The sequence below is a fragment of the Stomoxys calcitrans genome, chromosome 2 (assembly GCF_963082655.1).
Source record: "Stomoxys calcitrans chromosome 2, idStoCalc2.1, whole genome shotgun sequence".
NCBI lineage: Eukaryota > Metazoa > Arthropoda > Insecta > Diptera > Muscidae > Stomoxys > Stomoxys calcitrans.
The window spans coordinates 28570349-28598047 of NC_081553.1; the positions used below are offsets into that span (position 1 = coordinate 28570349).

Below are 27699 nucleotides of genomic sequence, written 5' to 3' on the forward strand. Positions count from 1 at the left end.
CATGAATTTAAAACACTTTAATACCGTTGTACAACAATGCGCCACACAAAAACACCGCAGACAATATTTCTATTTTTCTGCTCCTGTGATATTGGCAGAAGGCAAACAACTGACAACGACAATGACTTGACTTGAATGCATCAGCCACAATAGCAGCAGCAGAAGTTCATCAACTATCGCACAGCTTCAAGCAGTGATGAACAAAGGAAGAAACTTGGCTAAAGAATATGGAAAGTGAAGTATAATCAGAATTACTAAGGGAGACGAAAACAATGAAATATAAATAATGAAAAAGAAGGAGAAAGAACTCTGTTTATGTTTTAATAAAAACTGTTTCACATACAAACGATGCAAGTAAATACATACACATATACCCAGCCAGACAGTCAACCAGCCTATTTAGCAAAAAGATAGTTTTGCTTTTCAGTAAAATTATTGTGAAATGATAAGAACAAACCAAAACAACACACATATAGTATTTATAGTGAGAAATTTTAAAGAAAAAAGGTAGGGGCAAGCTAGCGGCAAAGAGGAATTGGATGTATTGAATTTCTATCCAAACATATTTGTAAACATACAAATGGATGTTTATATGTACATACATATGTATATACCTAAAACAAATTACATACTATAAAAAAAGAAAACCTCACAATTATGCTGTGTGAGGCCGAGTTGTACTTCCTTTAATCCAGACAGGCAGACATCTTTCGACAATTTCATGTGTACGCATGAAGCATCCCCAAAATCTGATAAGACCATGTAGAAAAAAATTATTTTGTTCAACTCCAAATTTACTCGGATGGCCAAAGAAAAAAATGCATTTTTGGGGATGCCACATCGGTCATACTTTAATGGAAATGAATTTAATGGTAATGAACACTTTGCCTTGGTAATGAATGGTAACTTATATCTCCTGCTGCCGTTAAAAATTCTAAAATAGCCCAAACTAGACTTGAATATATGCTAATAAATAAATTGGGAAATAAAGTTTTAATATTTCAAAATTATTATTAAATAATTCCTTATAATTTGTCGGCCAGTGCTGCTAATCTTAGTTTTTTTATCAACAAAGAAAGCGGGGAGATAAGTTTATGAACGGCACAAAAACATTCATTCCGGAAACACGCTTGTTTAATAAACCTCTGCTGTGAATGCAGACATAACTAAAGTGTTTTTGCTGAATAAGTGTGCACAAATAATAAAATCAGTTTGCAAATTCGGCTAGGAACGCTCCATTAAAGGAAAGGCAAATAGGGAATGACACTCTCATGTAAATGTGTTTTGTCAGATTTTAGTTAAAGGTCAAGAAAAGGTTCCTTCTTTTTATAGCCGATTCCAAGTGGCGTGCCGTAAAGGGGTAACATGGCCACAAAATTTGCAAGCATGAGTGAATGTTAAAAACAGCTGAAGAGTTATTCTGATGCACCAGCCAGTATTCGATGCATGTCACTCATATCTGGAATCAGACTCAGAAGTGCATTTCGAACTAAATAGAAAATGGTTCATTATGTATATGCCTTTTTCTATAAAAAAAAACAGGTCTCTGAAAATTGACTATCGTTGGCAATTTTATACAAAATTTAATCATTTGGTCGTTATTTTCTTTTTCTTTCAGTTACTTGGCTTAGTCTTAAATCCGCTGATAGTTACAAAATATGTATTTTTGCCGCAACCGAAATTCTCATCTCTTCAAATGTAGGGAGAACACTAGAATCGCCACTACCTACAATACATATACACTACAATATTTGCCACTTTTTTGAACAGGCATGTTTCTTCGTTTATAGTTAACATTTCGCATTTCGATTGGTGCATGCAAGTTGCGTAACCTTATCAAGGGTCTGATTGAATGATTTCCAATGGTTGAAATACAATCAAAATAACCGATATATATTAAAAAATAAATGTCGGTAAAAATCTCTCAAAACTATGCCGCATGATTCATATACAGTCATAGATCCAATTATGGGCATATTGAGGGAATTTGTATGTTCTTTTTTTGGGGAATATGCCGCACGAGTCACACTTGCAATGGGGCAACAGCACAAAATCAAAAACCGAACAAACGCACTACCACAACAATACAAACACACCCACTCCAAAACTATTCTTTCTCCAACACAAGTTTTTTCTCCCCTGGCTCATTATTCCATGTCCAATACGTCATTCATGCGTTGCTCATATGTTCTGCTTTCTCTTCTTCTTTTTCTAAGCAATATTCTATTATTATTTTTTTATATTCTTTTCACGTAATATTATTTTCTCAGGGACACAGGGATCACCAACTACCATAATGGTGTTGTCCCTTTGAGGTTAAGAATAACTTCAAACGCATTGGTTTGCTCACTTTTCACAAAATATTGAATAACACAACACTTTTTCTTTTAAATTTGTGGATCATGAAGTAACTAAATTATATACATATATGTATATATAGTAGTCCGTTCTGTGGAGCTCGATAGCCCCCAAAGTTTTTAAGACGTTGTTATTCCCGCGACGTTCTCGATTAAACTAACTAAACATCACCAACAGCAGCATCTCTCATTCAATGCGATTGGACAAAGTGGAGGCCACACAATTAACACACACCACTCACACTCGCACACATATTTCTCCCAATTGGTATGGGTTTTCAGTTTTTCTCGGAATGTTTGCTTAGAATATATTGCTCACGAAAAATGTATTTATTGTATGGTTTGCTTAATAATTGGCTTTTTTATTAGTTTTAAAGGCAAAATATAAAAATACCAAATCAATTAATTTTCTGAGTTTCGCAGCTACTAGCTACTTTGTCCGAATGCCCGATCACAATGTGTGGTAAATAGAGGGATTTAATAATCGACTAATCGATTAATCGACCTTAGCCTTATAAAAATTAAATAATCGATTTTAAAGTTTTCCAAAGTCGAAGCCAAGTACGGGTTGGGCGTTATGGGGACTTTACATGGCACATCATGATGTGTGGTCAGTGTGATAGCACTGTTGAATATAAGGGTGTATGCGTCACATGTACACATTAAGCTGGAGTTACATACCACGCGATGCACTTATCCGTGCTTAAGAAATCAGATGCGCCCTCATACGTTCTTTGGATTGAGTAACATACCATGGGTCTTTTGCTGCGCACGAATTTCTAAAAATCAGCTTATTTATGTAATTTTCAATGTTAATTTCAATTGAAATTGGCAATGATGTGGTTTAATATGATTTTAATAAAATAATTTCTTTAATTTACAGACTGCAAAACAATTTTGAACAGTAAGCATATTAAAATCTGATTTTTTTCGCGTTCAAAGTTGAGAGTTGGTAAACTTATTCTGACAAGAGCGTGCGTGCATTTATTGTGTAACTCACACAATACAAACCAACCTATTTTGATTTCTTCTGACATGCGCGCGTGAGCACACACAAGTGCTGCGCGAGGTATGTTACTCCACCTTAAGAGTTGGTATTCAATTCTGCTTTCGGAATAGTCGATGAAATATTTAATTGTTTTGAGAGCGAAATTTAACTGTAATCATTTGTTTTTATTTTCATACCAAAATACGTTTTTTCTGCACTTATGGCTTTATATTTTTTTCGCAAATAAATAAAATAACAGAAAGAAAAAAGAACCATTGAAACCAATAAAAAAAACGAAAATGATGCCGACGAAGGTTTCAAGCGTTGCCACTAAAAATTTTTTATTGCCCTTTTCCTCACTATGAACAGAGCACTATTTCTTGCTTGGTTTCCTCCAGCGTTTCGCCGACAGTTTTTTATATAGAGTTTGACAGCATTCTGCCTGAAATGCTGAACAGAATACTCAGCTTAACCATCAGAAATGTGTAATCATTACTTGACAGATATTGAAAAACACGTTCTGTCCTAAATACAATTTAAAAGAGAGAAGAAAGGTATAACAATTAAATAAAATGAAAGAAAAGAAAAAATCTATGTTTTGTTTTTCGTAAAAGCTATAATCAACGTTTACAAACGATGATTACGATTATAATGTGCAGTATAACTAGCCTATTAAAGTTGGTACCACAAGCAGCATGGTGAAACAATTAAAGGTGGTCTCATTTGTGCAACAACCAAAAACCATACGATGCAATCCGCCATTTTGCCATCAAGCTGATCGACGGTTTCCAACACACACATAGAAATTTGTGTGCGTACATGAGCAGAGAATATGAAAGAAAGAAGATGACAATAAATGTTAACAAAAATCTGACATCCTAATATCCTTAAACCTGGCCTGCTGTTAACAGCTGTTCGCGTTAGACCACTTTGTTAAATCCGCTTTGCACAAGCAGTAACATGGCGAAACAATTAAAGGTGGTCACATTTGTACAACAACCACAAATCATATGGTGCAATTCGTCCTCTTGCCATCAAGTTGATCGATGTTAGCAGCTGTTCGCATGAGACCACCTTTTAAAATCTGCCCTGGATTTTGCTGTTCTCGTGAAAAGACCAACCCTTAGGCCAAAACAAAATGAGCGCGATGAGCTATGGTTTTCGTTGCATAAATAAAAAAAGCAACTCTGCACACAAAAAATTTTCAACATGGACGCTTGAAAACCAGCGTCATTCTGTGTTCCCATACATGAAGTAGTGTTTTTGGTCGTCAAGGTTAAACTTTGATTCATTTTTGCAAGTTCCTTTGTTAACATTTGTTTGCAGAGTTGCATTTTTCAACGCGACATTCCTCAATGGCTTTATACAATTAATCTTTAAATGTATGCCTCCCATTAGTCATGATTTAGTAACTGTTACTGTTATTATTCCCTTGTGAATGACAATAACAACGCCACACCGGTCATTTCGGCAACTTTGTCATTCTAAAAATAAAATAAATAATATTAATTCTATTTTGTGTGCTGTTACTCGGTCTTTAAGTTCAAATGGTAAATATTCACTGCATTTATTTATATTCCAAAGATGCGCTTATGGCAAATTGTCTTAGTTCTCGCTTCTACATAAAGAAGAAACTGCCCACGAAGATGGTATATGGTCATGTAGTTGGGGAAAAACACAACCAGAGAAATCAGCTGCAGATGAATCGTCGACAGAAAAAGATCCCGATGCTAGCAGGGATTCTATGATTGGCAACAATAAATCTAAGGAACCAGTTGATTTCATTGTCACAGGTGGATTAGATGATCTGGTAAAAGTATGGGACATACGTGAGGATAACACATTAAAATTGCGACATCAACTGAAGGGGCACGCTTTAGGTGTGGTTTCGGTTGCTGTGAGCTCGGATGGAAAGAGTAAGATAATGTTATGGAATTATTATGTAGCACAACTTCTTATCTCAGCGCTACACAATACACATTTGTAAAAAATATTAAATATGCATTTCTTATAAAAAAAACTAGTGGGATATACATTGTTGTTGGATTCCGATTCCGAAAACTGAATCAACTATCATATAAAATTAAATTTTAAATCTGTTTTACCGCATGATTTAAATTAAAAATAACAAAATTACCCTCTATTTATAGCAATTGCCAGCAGTTCTTTGGACTCCAGTCTGTGTTTTTGGGATGCTGAAAGCGGCCAGAGACAACATTTACTCTCTTTTGGTCCCGTTGATTTATGGACGGTGGCATTTTCGCCATGCGACAAGTATGTAATTTCAGGCTCTAATGAAGGCAAAATTTCCATGTATAACGTGGAAAGTGGCAAACAAGAGCAAATATTGGATCCTCAAAATGGAAAGTTCACATTAAGTATAGCCTATGTAAGTTAAAATTATTTAACATGAAAAAAAAAACAATGAAATTCTCATTGTGTATTCTATGTTCTAGAGTCCAGATGGTAAATACATTGCAAGTGGTGCTATAGATGGTATTATTACAATATTCGATGTTGCTGCCGGCAAAGTAGCCCAAACACTGGAAGGTCATGCCATGCCTGTGCGCAGTTTATGTTTCTCACCCAACTCTCAAATGCTGCTGACAGCTTCCGATGATGGTCACATGAAACTTTATGATGTGTATGTATGAATTTAAATGCTAGTGTATCACCATGGCGACCAACGTGGTGCAGAGGTTAGCATGTTCGCCTGTGACAGTAAACTCCTGGAATCGAACCCTGGCAAGAATATCAGAAAAAGTTTTCAGTGGTGATTGTCCCTTCTGTAGGTCCCTGTTCCTTATAGAATGTTTGTGGTCAATTTGCAATGTGTTATGAGAGGTTAAAGCTTTTGTTAACTTCATCACAAGACTGCACATGTCTAGACAACATTCATGCAGACACGATAGCAAATATGGTAAATGGCTACCGTGTAAATGTAGTCCTTGGAAAACGACCGCCTCCCATTGCACCTGAAGAAATTGACCTCACTGGCAAACCAGAGTAGTTCTGGCTCAATTAGGCTCCGGCAGATGCAGCCGCCTCAACTCCTACAGAGCAAGGATTGATGCCGACGTGCAAGATGTATGTCCCGATTGTAATCAGGGACCGCACAATACACGTCACCTGTTTAACTGCCCAACCAGACCCGACTCAGACCCAAATCTCTGTAGACGCACCCCATCTTAGTCGCAGAGTTTCTGGGTCTTGACACTCAACAGAATCAAGCAGAGGAAAGATAGAACACAATAAACTGCTACAACAACAACAACTACACATTTACATTGCATTGAATAGCTGTGAGCACCATGCAGGCTGGAGCATTAGGGTCCGAACTGTGTGGGGTTCATTGTTGTCACGAGAAGTTTAGCCGCGAGGCTGACAAGGCGAGTTATTGATGTCTTTAAATAACCAATAGCCACCCTGTTATCGCAGCGTTCGGTCTTTTGGACCGGAACGAGCTTGTTCACATACGAAACTTGACGTTTAAAAATGTGGCTACAACAACAACTGCAAATGCTAATTTTCCCATGAACATTCCATTAAGGAACAGGGACAAACTTCTCACATTTCATTGAGTGCAGTCTGATTCAATTTTAGACTCAATGATTTGAGAAGCCTTCTTTTTATAGCCGAGTCCGAACGGCGTGCCGCAGTGTGACACCTCCTTTAAGGACAAGTTTTTACATGACAAAGTATTTCACAAAAGTCGCCAGCATTGGGAGGGGTTAACCACTACTGAAAATTTCATGATGGTTTCGCCAGGATTCGAACCTAGGCGTTCAGCGTCATAGGCGGACATGCTAATCTCATATTTTTTTAATTATTTACCTTATTTTGGCTTTCTTACAGAGCTCATACTGATGTTGCTGGTACTTTATCGGGACATGCTTCATGGGTGTTGTGTGTCTCATTTTCTGAAGATGGTAAACATTTTGCTTCATCATCCAGCGATACCACTGTCAAGATATGGGATTTTGCGGAAAGGAAATGCATGCATACATTCTCCGATCATAGCGATCAAGCGTGGGGAGTAAAGTATAGTCTTTCGAATGACAAAGTTGTCTCGGTGTCTGAAGACAAGTCACTCAATCTCTATAATTGTCCCCCAAATGTAGTTGTATAAAGAAGATTGCAATAAAAATAATAAATATAACATAAATTATTTCGATTATTTCACTTTTAGCTATTTTAATAAGTATATGCATAAGCATTCCGTTAACAAATTTTCTGAGACTTCTAACTTAGATAAAACAAAATTGCATTGTTGTCTCATCAACTACTCTTCTTTGGGTTTATCTGACTTGTCCGTTAGCAGATTTCTTTTAGCTTGCGTTAGTATGGTCTCTTTAGATTTTATATCAGGTATATAAATACTATAGCTGCGGAAGTATTTGAGTATATTTTCTGTAAAAGTAACATAATGAGGATTATATGAGAAAATGTGAAATAATGTGCAATACTTTATCTTACCCGTTAATTCTGGTTTGAGTTTATATTCCTCTGATATTCTCGCCGCAGTCCATTGCTCTGGGTCCGATTGATGGTCTGTTATAAATTTCAAGGCTTGCCTCAAAGTACAACGTCCCGGTGTTACTCTTTTCGGTTCCATATAGCCAAATTCAAAGTCTTCTGGGGTTTTGCGGTCCAAAGGCAGTGCCTTTTGATCTGCTTCTTCGTTACGCTTTATTCCATATTCTATCTATGATACGGAAACGTTCTAAAGTATCAACAACCATTCTCTTGAAACTTGTTTACTCACAAATCTATCCTCGGATGTTACATAAACATTTTTTAGTCGTTTATCCAATGCCTCGTCTTTTTTATTCAGTTTTTCCACGAAATTGGGATCCACTAGTAATAAAAGGATATATTATACATACAAAGTTAGTTATTTTAAAGAAGTATTAGGCATATCCCTACATTCTACTGTTCGTTCCATGTCCCTTAAATTTGATTCATATTTAGGTGCCGGTGTGGGCTTGTCCCTCTCCAATACCCGATGAGCTCTATTCTCAACATTAAACCGATTTATTTTACGGGACACTACGGACATTACTTTACCCATTTTGACAAAATTTAATTGAATAGATTCAAGTTTATACAAAATAATAACAATGAATTATTCTACTCTAATATAACCCTACATTTTTTTAAACATAAGGGGTCTTACAATCACAACGAGGGGCAAAGCGTTGGGCGATATTAATATGAGCAAAAACAACCCGAAAATTTGCTAGACGCCAGTCTTTATGAATGTGCTTAAATTTAGTAACAGCTGAAAAAAAACTTGATTAGTTAACGTAGTATACTTTAGTACTATACAGTACCTAGAGCATGTTATCAACCATGACTGAATTATTTGTATGTTAAGCTGAGTATTCTGTTCAGCTTTTCAAGCGGAATGCTGTCAAACTCCATATAAAAAAAACGTCGGCGAAACGTTCCCAAAATATGCGAAAAAGAAGTACTCTGCTTAAAGTGAGGAAAATAGCAAAAAACTATTATAGTGGCAACACTTAACTTAGTAAACTTTTTATAGATAATAGATTTTAAAGCAAAAAAAAACTTGTTGATTTCATTCAGTAAGAAATTCCCTCACTACTTGTGGTAAAATTTTAACAAAATTGATATTCTATCATTGGGATTTTTGAAGTGTTCAAAAAAATAAACGCGAAAAACAAGGGTTTTTAACGGTGAAAAACAACATGGTATCAGCCATTAGGGTTAGTAATCTATTCTACTTTCGAAATAGTCGCGGGTAATTTTAATTTTTTCGCCAGCGTAATTTGACAGCAATCAAATGTTTTTGTTTGCATACTAAAACACTTTTTTTATCTGCACTTACTGTTTTCTCTAATTAAATTATTTGATCGCAAATAAATAAAGAAATACGAACCATTGAAACCAATAAAACATACAAAAATGATACCGGAAATGGTTTCAAGTGTTGCAACTTTGATTTTTTTTGCCATTTTTCTCACTATAGGCAGAGTACTACTATTTTTAGCCAACGTTTCGCCGACGTTTTTTTTATATGGAGTTTGACAGCATTCCGCTTAAAAAGCTAAACAGAATACTCAGGTTTACGTGTACGAGAAAGAAGATAATAAAAAAGGTGATCTCACTCGAATAGCTGTTAACAGCCGGCCAAATTTGCTGGCAATAAGATGTCAGCTTTTGTTTACATTCTCACGTACTCACACTTTGTACACAACTGCACACATACGCACACAAAGTTCTTTGTTTGTGTTGGAAAAACGTCGATCAGCTTGATGGCAAGATGACGAATTGCACCATATGATTTGTGGTCGTTGTACAAATGAGACCACCATCGATATATTGGCAGCCCTTTTTTTGTCGTTTAAGTTGCGTTAACCCAAAGGAGAGGGTAAATATTACCAGCTCTACTTTGCATTGATACAAATCACTTGCACTAGATAGGACCAAGTGTAATAAAAATGTTGCTCATGAACATTCCACTAAGGAACAGGGGCAAACTTCTCACATATCAATGAGTGCAGTACGATTTAAGTTTTTTAAGCTCAATGATAAGGGGCCCCCTTTTCATAGCCGAGTCCGAACGGCGTGCCGCAGTGCGACACCTCTTTGTAGAGATGTTTTACATGGCAAAGTACCTTACAAATGTTGCCAGCATAAGGAGGGGAAAACCACAGCTGAAAATTTTTTCTGATGGTCTCGCCAAGATTCGAACCCAGCGCTACAGTGGCTTCCTGAACAACTTTCAAACTCAATATAAAAAAATCTATAAGCTAAAAACACGTGAAATAAATAAATGCATTTTTTAAGCTAATAGCTCAAAAGGAGCACATAAAAACAATTAATCTCAGTGTAATATGAATGAAAGATTGAATTGGTACACAAAATGTCATGTAATGAATTTAAAAGAATTATGATATTTTGTTAAAGTTTTTCGCAACAGTTTCGAAAGCTGAACAGAATACTCTGCTTAAAAAAAAGCAAAAATTAACCGATAAATCCTGATGTGCCAAAACGTTGAAAAAAAGAAATCGATGACTCGATTTTATAATCGACTATTCTATTTTCTTTTACGCTAAAAATCGACTTTGACTTTTCGACTTGTTCACACAAAAAGTCTAATAATCGATTAGTCCAAAAATTGACTTTTAGATCCCTACCCCGAAGAGGAAGAAGCTCGAAATCATTAATCACCTATAAATTTTCGGGACGAATTTTCGCAAATAAACGTGAAGAATTTTGTTCAATTACAAGTGGGCGATGTGAAAAATGTGAAATCGCGTAAAATATTGATAAATAAACGGTTGAAATGCAATTTGTTGCGATGAAATATTCACATGCAAAGTAACGAGTAGAAGTTATGATCGTTCGCTACAATTCATTCGCTATCAACGAGTAGATGATGATCGCTAAAAAGAAAATAATTCACTTCAAGTAAATTGACATAATAAACACAGAAAAAAATAAAAAATAATTTACAAATTGTGTGGTGCGAATAAATAAAAAAAACAATATTTCTTTGTGAATGTGTGTGTTTGTTGGATCAAAACAAAACAAAAAGTAAAAAAGCAAAGGAGCTATTGAAGTGCAACAAGTAATAAAATACATTGTATATCTCGTTCAACAAGTGCCACAAACGAATCAATAAAGAATAAAATTCACCCCTCCCCCAACCCACTTCCCCCATATGAGCACTCCGTAACGTCTCTCCCTCCGCGAAACAGAATAATTCTATGGCAAGGAAGAAAAATCTACACATTCCACTCTTCTGATGCTGCAAATATTCTCACATATGAATGTGTGTGTGTATTTATTTGTTTTTAATTGTAGTGCACACCACACAAAACAAAATTTGTTGGTTAAAAATGCGATTGATATAGCATGACTTAAGTTGCGATTTTAGGTACATTTTCTGTGCCGTTCCAACATTATGAACATTTATTTCTAAAAACATTTTTTGGCCAGATATAACAATGTGACATGGGTATTAGGTCAGTTCGCAGCCAAAGGGTTGCTTTTCTTAAGACCAAAGGCAATGGTGGTATCATAATGCGCAGAACTTAAAGCACCTTTGTGAGCTGATACTTTCCGTTGTCATCAAATCTACAATAACTAAATTGATTTGGCAAAAATGTTTGTTAAAACCCGTATTGACCTAAGGCATTATATCTAATTCTTGACCAGTATTGACAACAATTGAACTTTTTGGTTTAATATCCTCTTCAACCCAGCTTAGCGCTTATTTAGGAATGAATATGGGTTAATTTTTGTATTATTTATTTTATTTCCATTTTATGCTACAAAGCCCATTATATATAATATTGGGTTGCCCAAAAAGTAATTGCGGATTTTTTAAAAGAAAGTAAATGCATTTTTAATAAAACTTAGAATGAACTTTAATCAAATATACGTTTTTTTACACCTTTTTTCTAAAGCAAGCTAAAAGTAACAGCTGATAACTGACAGAAGAAAGAATGCAATTACAGAGTCACAAGCTGTGAAAAAATTTGTCAACGCCGACTATATGAAAAATCCGCAATTACTTTTTGGGCAACCCAATACTTAACAAAATTAAGATGCTTCAGTTCAAGCTAAAGATTCGCTACACTTATTGCGATGAATTCAAATGTTTGGCTCCCCAGATATTCAAAAAAAAAAAAAAAAAACAGGCCCTGTCAGAAGTGTGTCGTTGCACTCAGGCCCTAGTTATGCTACGACATTGTGGTCCTGTTGATTACACTTCAAAAATTGTTTGTAGAACACGCCTGGCATGCTTGTTTTCGTAGAAGATTACGCAGACGTTCTTTACGAATAATTCCAAACATAAAGACCAGGTTTTATATGTGGGCATGTATTTATACCAATCTACGGACCAATTTGGCACAAATACAAACTCGGCTGGTCTACATCGTAAGGCCTTATTCTTTCTTTACTCAACCATGGCCAGATCATATTAGAATGTCATCATTATCAAGAATATATAATTTAATGGAGTCATGAACCAATATTTCGAGATGTTACAATCAAATTGACGAAGTAAGTTGGTGGTTATAAGAAGTTTTACCATAGGAATGAGAGCAATTACAAATCATGCACTTCTTCCCAGACGCATATTTAATGTGGAGGTAGCGATCGCCGTCAAGCTCCTATTGGTGAGCATGTTCGTCCCGCTCCATAAGACCAATTGCCGCGGGAACGTGCTGGCCATTGGTTAATTAAAGGCGTATACAACTCGCCTTGTAATTTAAGAAAGCCGTACCGCCCAGTTCCTTACTGAGACTCTTCACTCGAAACCGCTGATTGTCGGCTACTCCGTAATTAGCGCAGGGGTTAGCATGTCCGCCTATGACGCTAAACGCCTCGGTTAAATCCTGGCGTGAGGTACTATGCCATGTAAATCTTCTGACTTTCCTATAAAAAGGAGGCATCTTATCATAAGGCTTAAACTTGAATCGGACTGCACTCATTGATATATGAGAAGTTTACCTCTGTTCCTTAGAGGAATGTTCATGGACAAAATTTGCAATTTATGATCGCTCTCAGCTGAGCTTCTCATGATAACGATTGGCACCACAGAACTCGGAGTTGAAAGTTCCAACTAGTGTGGTGTTGGCTGTTATTTCTAGCTTTTGAAGTTCGCGTGATCTACAATTGCCCATTTTATCTCCGTTGCCTGACACTCAGAGAGTGTAAATTTTAAACTCTTCAATCTTTTTGAGTAGACCACATGAAGTATTCTTGATACTTCATTTGGAAGGATCTCTGGTTGATACACACAACAGTGAGCGGTAAATCTAGTTCTAAGGAGTATACCACAAAACTAATTGCAATTTAATTTCATCTAGTTTAGAACATTTATCAAATAGCGCTCAGATGACGTCATGTAATACACATTAATCCACACATTTTAACAAAAATAGCAGGGTGACCTGACATATAGATCCTACACCTTATGGCAGTGGTCGTAGCACATTATCTGGCCACGATGTACATTTAGAGCATCAAATATTTTCGTTCTATGTGCGACTTTGATGCACAGACTTGGCAACTTTTTGACTCGAATGAGTAAAAAAACAGAGCGGTAATTTTTGAAATGACATTGTCATTCCATAACAACAATCTGTAATCACCTCTAGATCAAGCGGCATATCAAGCAGGTCTAGACAACATTAGTTGTTGTTGTAGCAATGTCTTGTACAATGAGGCGGCAGCCCTTGCCGATGGAGAACTCCATCGGATCAATCCGGTACGTACAACCGGCTGCCATGGGATTGCCAACATTCATGCAGACACGGTAGCAGATGCGGTAAATGGCTACCGGATGAAAATGGTTTTTGGACCGCCTCCCATTGCACCTGAAGAAATTGACCTCCCACGGCAAACCAGATTAGTTCTGGCTCAATTACGTTCCGGCAGATGCAACCGCCTCAACTCCAACAGAGCAAGGACTAATGCCGACGTGCAAGATGTATGTCCCGATTGTAACCAGAACATGTTTTTTTTGCCATTCCTGATTTAAACATGCTCCAAAGCAACATCAAATGAATTTCCCTCATAATAAGCCTCAGTTACTTTAACGCCAGGCTCAGTGAAAACGATTATAGAGCAGTCATCGGCGTTCACATCTGCCTATACCATCATTATTTTGGGAGTCTACGAATAGCTAAGTTGGGAAATTTTTCTCGTCAGAGAACACGATGTTCGGGACCTTCGTGCAAGCGCATCAAGTCTTTTGCTCATTCGAGTCAAACTTTTTTTTTTGCTTTGGTGTCAGACCCCTAGTTTAACTTGGTAACAAAGAGTGTGAACTTGGTAACACTTCTTGTCACCTACTCCATAAGTTTCAACGAATCTGGGGAACACACCTAATGAATTCTTCTGATTAACACAGTTTGTAATTCAAATATTTTGTAGAAATCAAATATATCTATATCATGTTTGAGAGTTGGAGGGCATAGTTGCACTTCACCTAGAAAATTTAAGGCAAATCGGGGCTATATATATTTATTTAACTGTCTTGTTAGGATTTTTTTTTCAATTTCACTCAAACGGGTGAATATTATATCTTCATCCGTTTGAACTAGGGACTTAGCAAGGAAGGGAAGGTTATCGGGCCCGAGCCAATCAAAAATTTCATTTTTGAATGTTAGGGTGTGCGTACTTTTTATTGTTTTGTAGTTCTAATATAGGCCCCTCAAAATAAAATTCTGACGACTCCACAAACGTACAGACTAGATGAGTGATGCGCAGCCCTAAGTGTTGGAGACAAGTCACATGTATTCTTATGTATGTATTCTTTGTTTCAATCGTTGTTGAGACGGCGAATCAACATGCGTTGGAGAAATCGCATCGTTTTTTCCGCTTGGCTTAACCTTATTCACTTAGCCTAACATTATTCGATGAATCCTGAAATACCATTAATGTAGAAAAACGTGTCAGCTGTTTTGTTTTGCCTTATGGGTATACATGCAAACGATTACCGAACGTCTGTCAACCGTAACCGGAAAGTAGAATTCAGTAAAAACAAAATGTTACGTTCCGTTCTCGTACCAGCTGTTAAAATTTGAAGTTTGGAAAAATTCGTGCATTATTAAAACAGCTGCACCTACTCAAGGATTCTTAATCGTTTAGGTTGAATGTGTAGCGCATCATGAAAGCGTGAGTTCACTCGGAGGCCACTCTGGCCAATTTATACCCTAGAGATATATGTGAGCATATGCGAAGAAATTGCAAGGGAGACGGGTGCAAGAGCCTATCTTTGAATCAATATGTCTTGCGACTATCGTTATGGCACAGACCTTTGCCTGAAAGAACGTAATCGCAATCCAGTCTTTAATTTAATCTTGGAGCTATCTGTGAGACAAGGGGTCTCTACAGCCTTCCACCAAACAAGTGTCCCATTCATCCGTATTCCAAGACAGTTTTGAATAGAATACTATGTTCAGATATTTCGCCTCTCCACTCCCGATAACTCATATCTCGGAGTGGAGAGTGACAACTCTGTAGTCCCTGGGGTCTTTTTCAACGAATTTCTTTTAGCCCATTTCGAAAGTCTTCCTAGTGATCTTTCCGTAATCTTGCTGATAGTCGACAGAAAATTGCTTCTCAGTACGACGTCGTTCGCCAATGCAGTAGTACGACGCCATTGCGGTCATTCTCACGTCATCTCTCTTGAGATTCAATACGATTTAGTTGGCGACAACACCCTCCTCTTGTCATCCGCTTTCTAATCACACTATCCCCGAAGTCCACGCTGATAATCCTGCCACGTAGCAGAAAAACTCGGTTTGACCCCAAGCGATCCAAGTAAATAGCCACTAGCCAATATTTTATGTTTATTTTTGCAAAACACTAATCATTTTGTCCAAAAAATTATTGTTTTATATATTGGGACAATCAAAAATACTTCAGTAGCGTATTTCACACATGCAGCCCCATTTTCATTTTGGGCATCAAATGAAAATAAGGTTTTATGCGTTGAATGAAAGTTAGTTTATCCCAAAAAAAGATGATTTTTTTTAAAGAATAAAACATTTGAACTTCGCGCATAGACTGGTTGGTGGCGCTTGTGAATATAGATATATGATAGTTATTTAAGAACGTGCCGCAAGCAAAATTCTGCTCTCAATGGCATGCAGTTTGCGTCGTTTGCATTTTCTAAATATCCATTATTTCCTTTCCCGTGAAGGAAACTATGGCGTAATGCACCTATATAGGGTGCTAATCGGCAGTCGTAGCTTTCAATGTGTGTATCTTGCTTTGGTGTTGTTGTTGCCAAATTGTCTATATGTAGAGGTGGCGATACTCATCTAGCTCCTATAGGTGAGCAAGCTCGTTCTGGTACGAAGGACCGATCCCCGCGGGAACATCATGTCCATTGGTTATTTAAAGGCGCCAACAACACGTCTTGTCATATCGAACATAATAGGCACTCAGTATTTATGCAAGAGCCGGCGTCAAGCGGCCTCTCAATGAGACTCTCCGCACCATACCGCTGATTGTACGCGACTTCAATTGCAGCTACTCAGTATGGAGCATTCCACCATCCGCAACCTGTAGATGCAACACTTCTCGTGATAACAATGAACACCACACAGATCGGAGCTCAAAGTTCCAGTCTGTGTGGTGCTCATAGTAATCCCGTGCCGTGTCCTGTATTTTACTTTCTTTTCTTTTTGCAGCAAAATTGATTTTTTTAATTTTTCGGCAGAGCTGCTTGCTTTGAAGAAAAATAAAATAACTACCGACATCTATAAATTTGCCATTTGTTTTCAAATTTTGAGAGAACAAAAATTTCTCTAATTTCAATCCTTTTTGTCTACAAGCAAAATACTATTGGGTTGCCCAAAAAGTAATTGCGGATTTTTCATATAGTCGGCGTTGACAAATTTTTTCACAGCTTGTGACTCTGTAATTGCATTCTTTCTTCTGTCAGTTATCAGTTATCAGCTGTTATTTTTAGCTTGCTTTAGAAAAAAGTGTAAAAGAAGTATATTTGATTAAAGTTCATTCTAAGTTTTATTAAAAATGCATTTACTTTCTTTTAAAAAATCCGCAATTACTTTTTGGGCAACCCAATATTTGGCAATCCCTTCATAGGTTCTACCAAGGCGTATTTATTAAATACGCCTTGGGTTCTACCATAGATAAAGTCTCAATGGCATGCAGTTTACGTCGTTTGCATTTACTAACATGCATTATTTCCTTTTCCGTGAAGGAAACTATGGCGTAATGCACGTATATGGGTAATCGGCAGTCTTAACTTCCAATATGCGTATCTTTCTTTCATTTCTTTTCTTTTTGCTGTAAATTAAATTTTTTAATTTTTTTCGGCAGAGCCTTGGGCAGAGCTGTTTGCTTTGGAGAAAAATAAAATAATTACCGACACATAAGGCGTATTTATCAGGTGGCACACGTCTAGTATCCGCAATCTATTAACTTTACTCAGGGAACTTAGACGCATTGTGTGGCCCACGAAAAAGATTCAAAAATCGGAGAACATATAAAATTTACTGCAGTGAAATGCCAGACGTTAGAATGAAGAAGATAAGTAGTCGACATGTATGACAATAATGAGTGCCCGGTGGACTGGAAAAGTTCTCTCCAATCTGTCATTTCAAGTCCCTATAATAGTGAAGAGTTGGACTATGCGCCTGAAGATAATTTAGAAAGGAAAAAGGTTTTCGTTTAGCCATAATCTTGCGCCTACCTCCGCAATTTCAGGGTAGTGCCACAATAGGTGATCAACCGTCTCATACCCACAAATCTCGCGTAAGTCCGCCTCTCCATGTGTGCAGCTCGACGTCAAAGTCCTGATATTGCAATGGTTTATCAGGATGCTTGTCAGTAGCGAGAGCGGCAGCTAAACTCCTACTAGGAGATGTCCCCTTAACAAACCAAGTTACCTCATATTGGTGAATAGCATCAACTTTATCTTTCGGGTGTTTACGTCATGTCCAGTGTCCAATCTTTGCGACATACTATACGCCATTTGAACGGCCACACACCATGATGACGTAGTCATCCGTCTTCGTAGCCAATAAACTTTAAACCCTTCTTTTTCAAATGACCTGAAAATCCCAGATATCAAATAGCCTTAAAAAGGGGTACAAAACCCCTCCTTCTGGTGATTGATCAATCTTTCTAATTGAGCTTTTTGCTTGTGGTACGCTATCTACCCTGCCCATTAACATATTATGAACTTAAATCAGGGGGTCCTTCTGGTTACAAACAAGACACACTTCTAGGAAGTTTGAATCACTCCCAGCCTATTTGGAATTGAGCCAGAACTACCCTGGTCTGTCGTGGTAGGTTAAAGGCAATCACTTGGTAGCTATTTACCGCTTTCCTATCCTAGTAAAAACTATTTAAACCTGTCATCTTGATGGTTTTGTGGGTTAAGCCTTTAGATCTATGGGAGTTTTGTACATTTTTAAAACTAGTTTTTTCTTGCTTCACACTCTCTGATTGGTCGAATCAAATTTGAAATGTCACGGCAAATTGAATTTTCTTAGCCTTGTTTACAAATTTTGACATATCAAGTTTCTAAAAAAATATGTTTTGTTGTAGCAATTCGCCGATGCGGCCACCTTATTAATACGCCTTGGCGACACCTTTTAAGCTTTAAATGAATGTCATATTTCCACACAGAGAAGAACTTAGTACCTAACACGAAAATGTTTTTACTAATGTTTAATACCTACCTATAATTGTATGCTAAATTTTAAGCTCTAACGCAGGTCATAAAAAAGTACCAAATGGTACCAATAGTAGTACAAAACTTACGTTTCTCCCAGTCTTATTAATCTTTTTTCATGTGTGGACTGTTATTTGCGACAAATTTCATAATTCCATCACTATTCGTGTAACATGGACCTATTTTGCCCCTTTTCATAAGCATAGAAGCTCGGTTTTTATTTTAGATCTATGCTTACTTGGGCTTATATCGATTAATCAAAGATTTTTGCAAGCGGTTATTGCGTTTTTTGGGTCGATACAAATTGACCAACCCCATTGACAGTCTAATTCGGATTATGTGAATTTAACTTTTTCCTTTTTTGAATCTTTGTAGACCCATAAAAAAATTTTTAACTCCCGAAAAAGATACCAAATGGCCCGCGGGGGTACCTTGTTGCTTCCGATTATAAAAAAGTACCTAAAAAAAGTACCCTCAATATCGAAATAATCATCCCTGTATCCCAATCTTATAGAAAAATACACTTGCATCTCCATTCCACCAATGAAGAGAGAGGTAAATATTAAGGCTGCATCTCTCAAGGAATAAGAATTCCCATTTGAGAACAAAAGAACCAAAAAATTGTTCAGTATTGTGAGTCACTGTATGTGGTAGTAGAGTAGACTCTTATGTATCGAATCTGAGTGTGTGGAAATGTGTTGCAATCATCAGCACCAACATTGCCATAGCCAGCAGGGGCAACGGCGGCGTGACGGCAGTGGCAGTGTTGAGTGTGGAGGATACATATGTGCATACTTGTCCATAATACGTTCATTTTCGTATGGACCGATGGTGGATGGATGGTGGTACTCGTGCATACATAGAGAAACATGTTGTTATTGTTTGTATAAATTGATCGCCGCTTTTCTGTAAAACGATGAAATATTTGGAATTCCATTCACATTCCAGCATGCAATCCGACCGAGTAGGTACATGCCGCGGGTGACTGTTGTTCGCCAAGACGTAGTGCTGTGCGACAACGACGACGACGTCTATTTGAAACTGGGTAGTAGTAGAGTCCGCACAGCGAATTATTATTATTCGTACAAACGATCAACCATTCCGCACAGCGAATTACTATTATTCGCACATACATATCTATGAGCAATATGTATATATGTACATATGTATACATTGATATGTAGTACAAGCAATCATATATAGCTAATTATATTGATTCAAAGTTGGCGATTTAGAAAAATCAGAATAACTAAAATAACGAAATTTTGTCGCTTTTTTAATTTTCATAAAAAAAGTTTGAGCTGAGAAAAAATTTAATTGAATTCCTTTGAATTTATGATTTATGGCCTATGTAGTACAATGCACTTGATCACAACACATTGTTTGGACCGGCAAACCTTTTCTAGCTCGTTAAGGTAGACCTAGGATTGGATTTGCAAATCAGAACTCTATGACAGCATTGAATAGATGGAATAAAATGACAGCAAATGAATGGTCAGTGTGAAAATGGGGTCTAGGTTTTCTATGCATATCCTGAAGTCTTTTGCTTGACGACAACTGTACGCTAGATATCTGTTAATATTCCCTACCATGAGGGACTGGTGCAAGTCTATAGTGAAGTAAATAAGGTTATAGAGCCAACTACACCTTTAATTGTTATATCTTCTAACATAGGATGGAGGTACGAGTATACTTACTAGCCGCTTGAAATGTGGGTTATTTTTATACCCTCCACCATAGGATGGGGGTATACTAATTTCATCATGCTATTTGATTCCTCGAAATATTCCTCTGAGACCCCATAAATTATATATAATCTTGATCGTCATGTCATTTTAAGTCGATCTAGCAATGTCCGCTCGTCCCTACGTCTGTCTGTCGAAAGCACGCCAACTTCCGAAGGCGTAAAGCTAGCCGCTTGAAATTTTACTTGAATACTTCTTATTAGTGTAGGTCGGTTGGGATTGTAAATGGGCCATATCGGTCCATGTTTTGATATAGTTGCCCAATAAACCGATCTTGGATCTTGAATTCTTGAGTCATTAGAGGGCGCAATTCTTATCCGATTCGGCTGAAATTTCGCAGGAGGTGTTTTGTTATGACTTTTAACAACTGTGCCAAATATGTTTTTAATTAGTCCATAACTTGATATAGCTGCATATGAACCGATCTGGGATCTTCACTTCATGAGTATCTAGAGGTCGCAATTATTAACCGACATAACTTGATATAACTGCATACAAACCGATCTGGGATCCTGACTTCTTGAGCATTTAGAGGTCGCAATTATTATCCGATTCGTCTGCAATTTTGTACAACGACTTCTCTCATCAACTTTAACGTACATGCATTATGATCTGAATCGGTCTATATCCTGATACAGCTTCCATATAAACCGATCTCCCTTGAGCCCCCATTAAGGGCGGAATTTTTATTCGAATTGGCCGAAATTCCGGTACGATCGGGCGGTAACTTGATATTATTGCTCCAATATCATAGCAATTCTTTCCTTTTATCATATGTTTGCCTAAAAAGAGATACCGGGAAAAGAACTCGACAAATGCGATCCATGGTGAAGGGTATATAAGATTCGGCCCGGCCGAACTTAGCACGCTTTCACTTGTTTTATGTTAGTGGGCGAAATCGCTTTATGTTGGGTATACATTGTACCTCTCATGTAACATATCACTCATAATGCACAATTTTTATACGATTTGACCTAGAAAAATCTTGTTTGGCTTTGTAGTACGGAATTAATATATAAATAAATTGCTTCTATTATGACATCCATTACCCATAAGAATGATTCGACTGGGACCATAACCAGATAAAGCTACTATGTAAACCGATTTCCCTATTTTAAATCTTGAGAAGCAGTGGAAGGATTCCCTTTTATGGAATATCTTGTTCGAACCTAACATCCTTTCGTAAAGATAAATCGTGCAAAGAACTTGACATATGGGTAATTCCATGAAAAAAGCCCGCATTAGATAACAAATCTAGAAAAAGATTCTCTTAATAAATTTATATTGACCGGTAATATTATTAAGAAATGATTTCCACCAGCAATTTTTAATTTAGTTTTTGGAGGCCACCGTGGCACACAGGTTAGCATGTCCGCCTATGACGCCGAACGCCTGGTATCAAACCCCGTTGTGAACAAATTTTTCAGCGGTCCTCTTACTAATGCTGGCTACATTTGTGAGGTTTCCTGCCATGCTAAAATTTCTCTGCCAATTGGTATCGCTATGCGGAACGCCGTTCGGACTCGGCATAAGAAAGGAGGCCCCTTATTAATGATCTTAAACTTTAATCGTAATGCAGTCATTGATATGAGGGAAGTATCCCCTGTTTCATAGTGGAATGTTCATGGGGGATTTGTTAGTTTGTTATGTTGTTGTTGTAGCAGTGTTTTGTGTCAGTGTACTGAGGCGGCATCCCTTAGTATGAAGTACTCCTTCCGGTCAATCCGTTACGTACAACCGGCTGCCATTGGATAGTAGTTTAGGTTATACCCTCGTGATACTGGCGACATTGCTGAGGTACTTTGCCACTTTGTAAAAACTTCTCCCAAAGAGATGACGATGGAATTTGGAATTTACGAACTTGTAAATAATGCTCTCTTTTGCATGTTAGAAATAGTGGCTGAATTTTAACCGTATAATTATAATAAGCCGAACTTGTATGATCGATGAATGATTCCATCGGCTCAATCCGGTACGTCCAATTGGGTGCCATGGGATTCAATGCTTGTATTGATAATTAAAAAATAATAGTGTTTAGCTTTGAAAAAATGTCCTTGCATTACGTTGAAATTTTAGATACTAGTTAGCGCTGTTTGGGGGTGTTTTGGGGGTGGGGCGGCCATTGAGTGACATGGCCCTGCAAAAAACGTCCTTTTAGGGTGGTGTTATGTAGCCCCATAGACACTTTTCGCGAATATTGATTGATATTTAATTCGTGCTTTGCTCCCAAAGACCTTTCATTTGAGCCCCATATTGCTATGGTCGTAAATTTGTCCTCTTTGGCGTGTGTTTTTGAGAGGGCAGTCCCCAAACACTTGGCCCCAAATTTGGATGTCAGATTCGTATTCTACACTCAAATGCCTTTTATTTAAGCCCCATATTGCCATGGTCAGTAAATAAGTCCTGTTTGTGGTTGGTTTGGGGAATGAAGTGAACCCCCAGAAACTAATATCTCTCATTTGAGTCCCATATTGCCATGGTCGGTAAAGATGCCCGATTTAGGGGTTTTTTGTGGGTAGGGGTGGTCCCCCTAACATCTGGTACGACAATTGGATATCAGATACTTTTTCTAACCTTTCAATAGAGTCCCATATTGTCGTGATTGGTCTAAATATATATTTGGTAGGTTTTGGGGTTGGGGCGGCCCCCTAGGTACCCCATCCGAAATTTGTTAACCAATTATATAGTCTCCATCGATGTAAACTTTTCCATACATTTTAAGAAGAACCTTTCTCTCAAACACTCCAAGCACTGCGTCGTCGGTTTTCACTATCACCCATGCCTCTCAACCATATAACAACGAGGGTAGTATCAATGACTTGCATAGTGTAAATTTCGTCTGTCGTGAAGTGGCCTTGTTTCTAAGCTGCTGCTTCAGCCAAAGTAGCATCTGTTTGCCAATATGATTCGTCGCTTCATTTCAAAACTGGTGGTATTGATGTTGTTGTTGTAACCATTTTCATAGGTGAGCAAGTTCGTTCCGGTCCAAAGTGCCGATCGCCGTGTGAACAGGGTTGCCATTGGTTATTTAAAAGCGCCAATAACCCGTTTCGTCATATAGAGCATCACAGGCACTCAGTATTTGTGCAAGAGCTGGTGCCGCCCGGCCTCTCACAGAGACTTTCTGCTCGATATCGCTGATTGTCGGCGACTGACGTTGCAGCTACTCCATATGGGGCATTCCACTATCCGCAACCTGTGGATGCGCCCGGTACCTCATAGCTAGCTTCTCGTGACAGCAATGAACACCACACAGATCGGACCTCAATGTACAGCCTGTGTGGTGCTCACAGATATCCCGTGCCGGGTCAAAGCTGGTGTCATTCGTTTCGGTTACGGCTTTGCAAAGGTAGATAAAGTTGCTGACAATCTCAAAGTTGTAGTTCCCAAACATTTCGTCCATTTTCTTTATCTGCCCGGGTGTACAAGACGTTTTGGGAGTTAATGTCATCAATTTTTTCTTATCTCCATTTAATGCCAGACCTACTTTCACTGATTCTCTTTCGAAACTTTAACTATGCTGTTCTACGATATTCTCCATCAATGCGGACTAATTGTTGTTGTTGAAGCAGTATGTTGTGTTCTTTCGTCTTTCGTCTGCTTGATTCTGTTGAGTGTAAAGACCCAGGAACTCTGCGACTAAGATGGGGTGCGTCCACAGGGATCTGGGTCTGAGTCGAGTGGGTCGGGATGGGCAGTTAAACAGGTTACGTGTATCGTGCGGTCCCTAGTTACAATCGAGTCGCCTGCACATCGGCATCAATCCTTGCTCTGTAGGATTTGAGGGGGTTGCATCGGCCGGAACGTAATTGAGCCAGAACTACTCTGGTTTGCCGGGGAAGGTGCAATGGGAGGCGGTCTTTTCCAAGGACTACATTCACCCGGTATCCATTTACCGCATTTGCCACCGCGTCTGCATGGGTGTTGTCTAGACTTGCTTGATATGCCGCTTGATCTAGAGGTTTTCTCTTGTAGCGCTGAATCTCACGCTCTAGATCATGTAGATCCACTTTAAGGCTTCTGAGCGGTGGATATCTATCCACAAGATGATGATTTGGATGGTCTCTGCGATAACAGCCCAAAAGGTATTGCTTGGACAGCATGTAGTTATGTCTTCGCACTGGTAGGATCTTTGTCTCCTGAAGGTGGGGGTCCACATGAAAACTGGGGAGACAGCCCTTCGCAGTTCGGAGGGCGGCATTCTGACAGATCTGACTATTATTCCACTACATGTCACAAAGCTGACGAGACCACACTGGCGCTGCATAACTTACCACAGACCGGCCATTTGCTTTGTACGTGGTTAACAAGGTTTCTTTGTCTGCACTCCAAGTACTGGCAGCAACTGACTTGAGGATCTTGTTTCTACTTTTGACTTTATCGTAAATTGCTGTTGTTGTTGTTGTTGTAGCAGTGTGTTATACACTGAGGCGGCAGCCCTTGCCGATGAAGAACTCGATCGGGTCAATCCGGTACGTACAACCGGCTGCCATGGGATTGGTAAATTTGTGGCATGTGGTAAGTAGACTTTCAACCTATCGCAGATGTCAACAACGGATGGGGGGCCCGATGCCATGATCGTACAATCGTCCGCATATGATACGATCTCTATGCCGCCTGGAGGGGGTGTAATGGAGGATAAGTAGAGGTTAAACAGTGCCGCAGATATCAGTTCACCTTGGGGAACTCCCTGTTTCACTCTACGGTGCTTCGACTTCTTATCCCTAAATTCCATAATTGACTCGCGACCCAGCGTTTCAGGTCTGGTGTTGGTGATGTCCTCAAATAATTTGGCATGGCTGACGGTGTCGAATGCCTTCGATGTTGTTATTTAAGTGGCAGTCTGCCATCAGACTCACTTAGACGTTTTCGTCCATTGTGATACCAAAGGAACAGAAAAAGGAAGATGCCTTCTAGTTTATACCATTGAACCATCCAGATCGCTTTAAAAAGCCCAATAACTTACGAATGTTCACATCCGCTAAAACAGACAGGTTCTTAAAGAAATTAGAGCCTAAAGTGGAACTCTTTCTAACTGCTAGTGCGGGACACACACACAGAAGGTGTTATATAGTCTCTTATTCTTCGATGTCCTCACAACTTCTGCAAAAGTTGTTGCTGGCATGCTGTCAGCATGTTTTCCGATTAGACAGTGACCTGTCATGACGGACACATTGACTGAGACGTCTGTTCTAGCCAATGACAGCAAAGCCCACTCTTTGTGACCACTTTTCATTCGTTGTCTTTCGGGCCTGGTCCTAAAGACTTAGCTTATATGTCGCTAGAGGCATACCCACAGATTCCACTATCCCTGGAAAGTGTAGGGTAGTTCCTAGACTCGCAAGCTCATCCGCTTTACAATTTCCTGGGATATCTCTGTGGCCCAGCACCAAGAACAGGTGAATTTTGAACTGTTCAGCCATCTCTTTGGGAGAGCTGCGGCAGTCGGAGGCGGTTTTTGTGTTCAGAAATACGTTCTCCAGGATTTTAATGGCTGTCTGGCTGTCTGAGGAGGTATTTATGTCAATCGTCGTAATGACATTATATCTTAGCCATTCCACCACTTCCTTAACGGTCGGGTAACCTTTTCGATAAGACCAGTTCTAGATCTTTAGAGTACACCGCAAAGCAGACCAGCTATTGCATACGCGTAACGTCTCTAGTTTTTTTTATAGTGCAGCTGGCAACTCTTCCGCTCCTGCTGCCTTGTCGTTTATACTTGTTCTAAAATTAAATTACAATAATTAAATAAATACAATTCAAGTTTCATTAAAGTTTAAATCAGAAATCATTAAATAACTACATTTTGTTGCACACCATTTTGTGGGGTGTATTTGTGGCATTTGTGTTTCTTAAAAAATCATACCTATAAATTGGAATTATCAAAAATGTTTGTTTTTCTTTACAGACCAGAAGTGCAATATGATGACCAAATAAAGTTCCCTTGGTGTATGCAGAAACTGTAAATGTCCAGTGTTGTAATTTTGTTCAATAACATAGTCTGGCGTCTAAAAAAACAAAAGTAGGATATTAAAAAAAAACTTACTTTTACTGCTAGTGTGTGCCTTTTCTCGGAAACTAAGTTCAAAGAAATTCACTTCATACATTTGTTCCTGGTTGTGATATGAGTGCTAAATATTGCAAGAATGCATCAAGCGGGCGGAAAAAGTGGTCGCCCCAAAAATAAATATACAGCCGAAGCACTTGAGACTATTAAACAGGACTTGACGAGATTTCAAGTTCAAAAGGATAACAATGGAGGAGTACAGGTAAATATCAATAGAAAAAAATAAAAGAAATCTTTAACATGGTTAATGGTCTCCCAACTCAAATACAATGTCTAAATTATGACACTATAGCATAAAGGCCATACTTCCCACCCACTAATCTATTGACATTGTTCTCTACCTTAATCGGTCGCTAAACGATTGACACACAATAAATTCTATTTAATTGGCTTTTGTGGCAAACACAGTGACACTTTGTATTTTCAATAGATGACGTTAAACAAACAATTAAGGGGAAATTAAATGTAAATTACCATCATGGGCACGCTGCGAGCAGCAAACACTGCCATTACCACCTATTCTATACAAAGCTTGAAGCATGTTATAATTGTTGGTATTTCACATACACATGTATGTATGTATGTATGTATGTACATATAAATATTTTCAATAAAAGCAAATTTAAGTGCGGCGCATTTCTTTGCATATTTATAATTGCACATAGTCTCACCATCCACCCCCGCTCCTACCATTTCAAAAATGCATTTTACGTTTGCAGGAATGTTTAGACAAAACTAAATCAAATTGTTTAATGGCAAACATTTGATTTTCATCAGTCAACACAAAGAATTTTTGCATTAAAAAATACATACTCGTACATTGTATTCGCGGCATGAGTATTAAGATTACTAAGAAATTTCTCCCGAAATGAGATGGGGGTTTTTGTGTTTGTTTTGATTAAACATATGTATGTATATAACCTCCAGAGAGTGGGAGGGTGAGGGAGAAATATTTAATTTTTAAAAATAAATGAAGGTATCGCAAAGAAGATATTCATGACCTTTACCCTGACTTCTGCTTTTCATTTAGAAATATGAAAAATCTTTCATAAAAGAGTTCAACTATGAAGGCATAGACTACGTCGCAATAGAGATGATAAACAAGCATTTGCCTTTGTTTATGACACCTTAGAATATCAAGTTGTCAAATCCCACTATACGTTTAAAGTTAGGACGAAGAAGAGGATGGATGCGAATTATAACCGTCCCATGCCATAATGAATGAATATGTACCTAAAAAATCAAGGTTAGGAATTCTGTGGTGTTAACAAAATTCCTAATCGTTCTCTATTCTATGCCCCTAAGTTGGGATATTTATGGTTTTCGCAGCTAAGTGCCGATGT

At 38.1% G+C, this 27699-nt stretch overlaps 3 protein-coding genes across 6 annotated transcripts in view; 2 read left to right on the plus strand and 1 right to left on the minus strand.

Annotated features, from left to right (window-relative positions):
- Window positions 1-4787: 4787 nt before the first annotated feature.
- LOC106080511 (superkiller complex protein 8) lies at window positions 4788-7510 on the plus strand. The gene is made up of 5 exons (XM_013241904.2): window positions 4788-4895; window positions 4955-5261; window positions 5496-5734; window positions 5802-5989; window positions 7201-7510. The coding sequence occupies exons 1-5, from the start codon at window positions 4893-4895 to the stop codon at window positions 7472-7474; spliced, it is 1011 nt and encodes a 336-aa protein (XP_013097358.1). The 5' UTR covers window positions 4788-4892; the 3' UTR covers window positions 7475-7510.
- Window positions 7487-8529, minus strand: LOC106080512 (protein NDUFAF4 homolog). The gene is made up of 4 exons (XM_013241905.2): window positions 8272-8529; window positions 8111-8202; window positions 7822-8050; window positions 7487-7755 (listed from the first exon to the last, which is right to left on the minus strand). Exons 1-4 carry the CDS (start codon window positions 8414-8416, stop codon window positions 7628-7630), a joined length of 594 nt encoding a protein of 197 aa, XP_013097359.2. The 5' UTR covers window positions 8417-8529; the 3' UTR covers window positions 7487-7627.
- Window positions 8530-10499: 1970 nt separating this feature from the next.
- LOC106080546 (serine/threonine-protein kinase Warts) overlaps window positions 10500-27699 on the plus strand; it is a 32935-nt gene continuing 15735 nt past the window's right edge. For 2 of the 4 annotated variants that reach the window (XR_009396957.1, XM_013241956.2), the window contains exons 1-2: window positions 10500-10942; window positions 26198-26558. Coding sequence is in view for 3 of the 4 variants with exons in the window: in XM_013241956.2 (XP_013097410.2) it covers window positions 26436-26558 (123 nt within the window). In the remaining variant the exon portion in view is untranslated. The remainder of the gene's footprint in view (window positions 10943-26197; window positions 26559-27699) is intronic. The other 2 variants (XM_013241960.2, XM_013241958.2) reach the window with 2 other exon arrangements.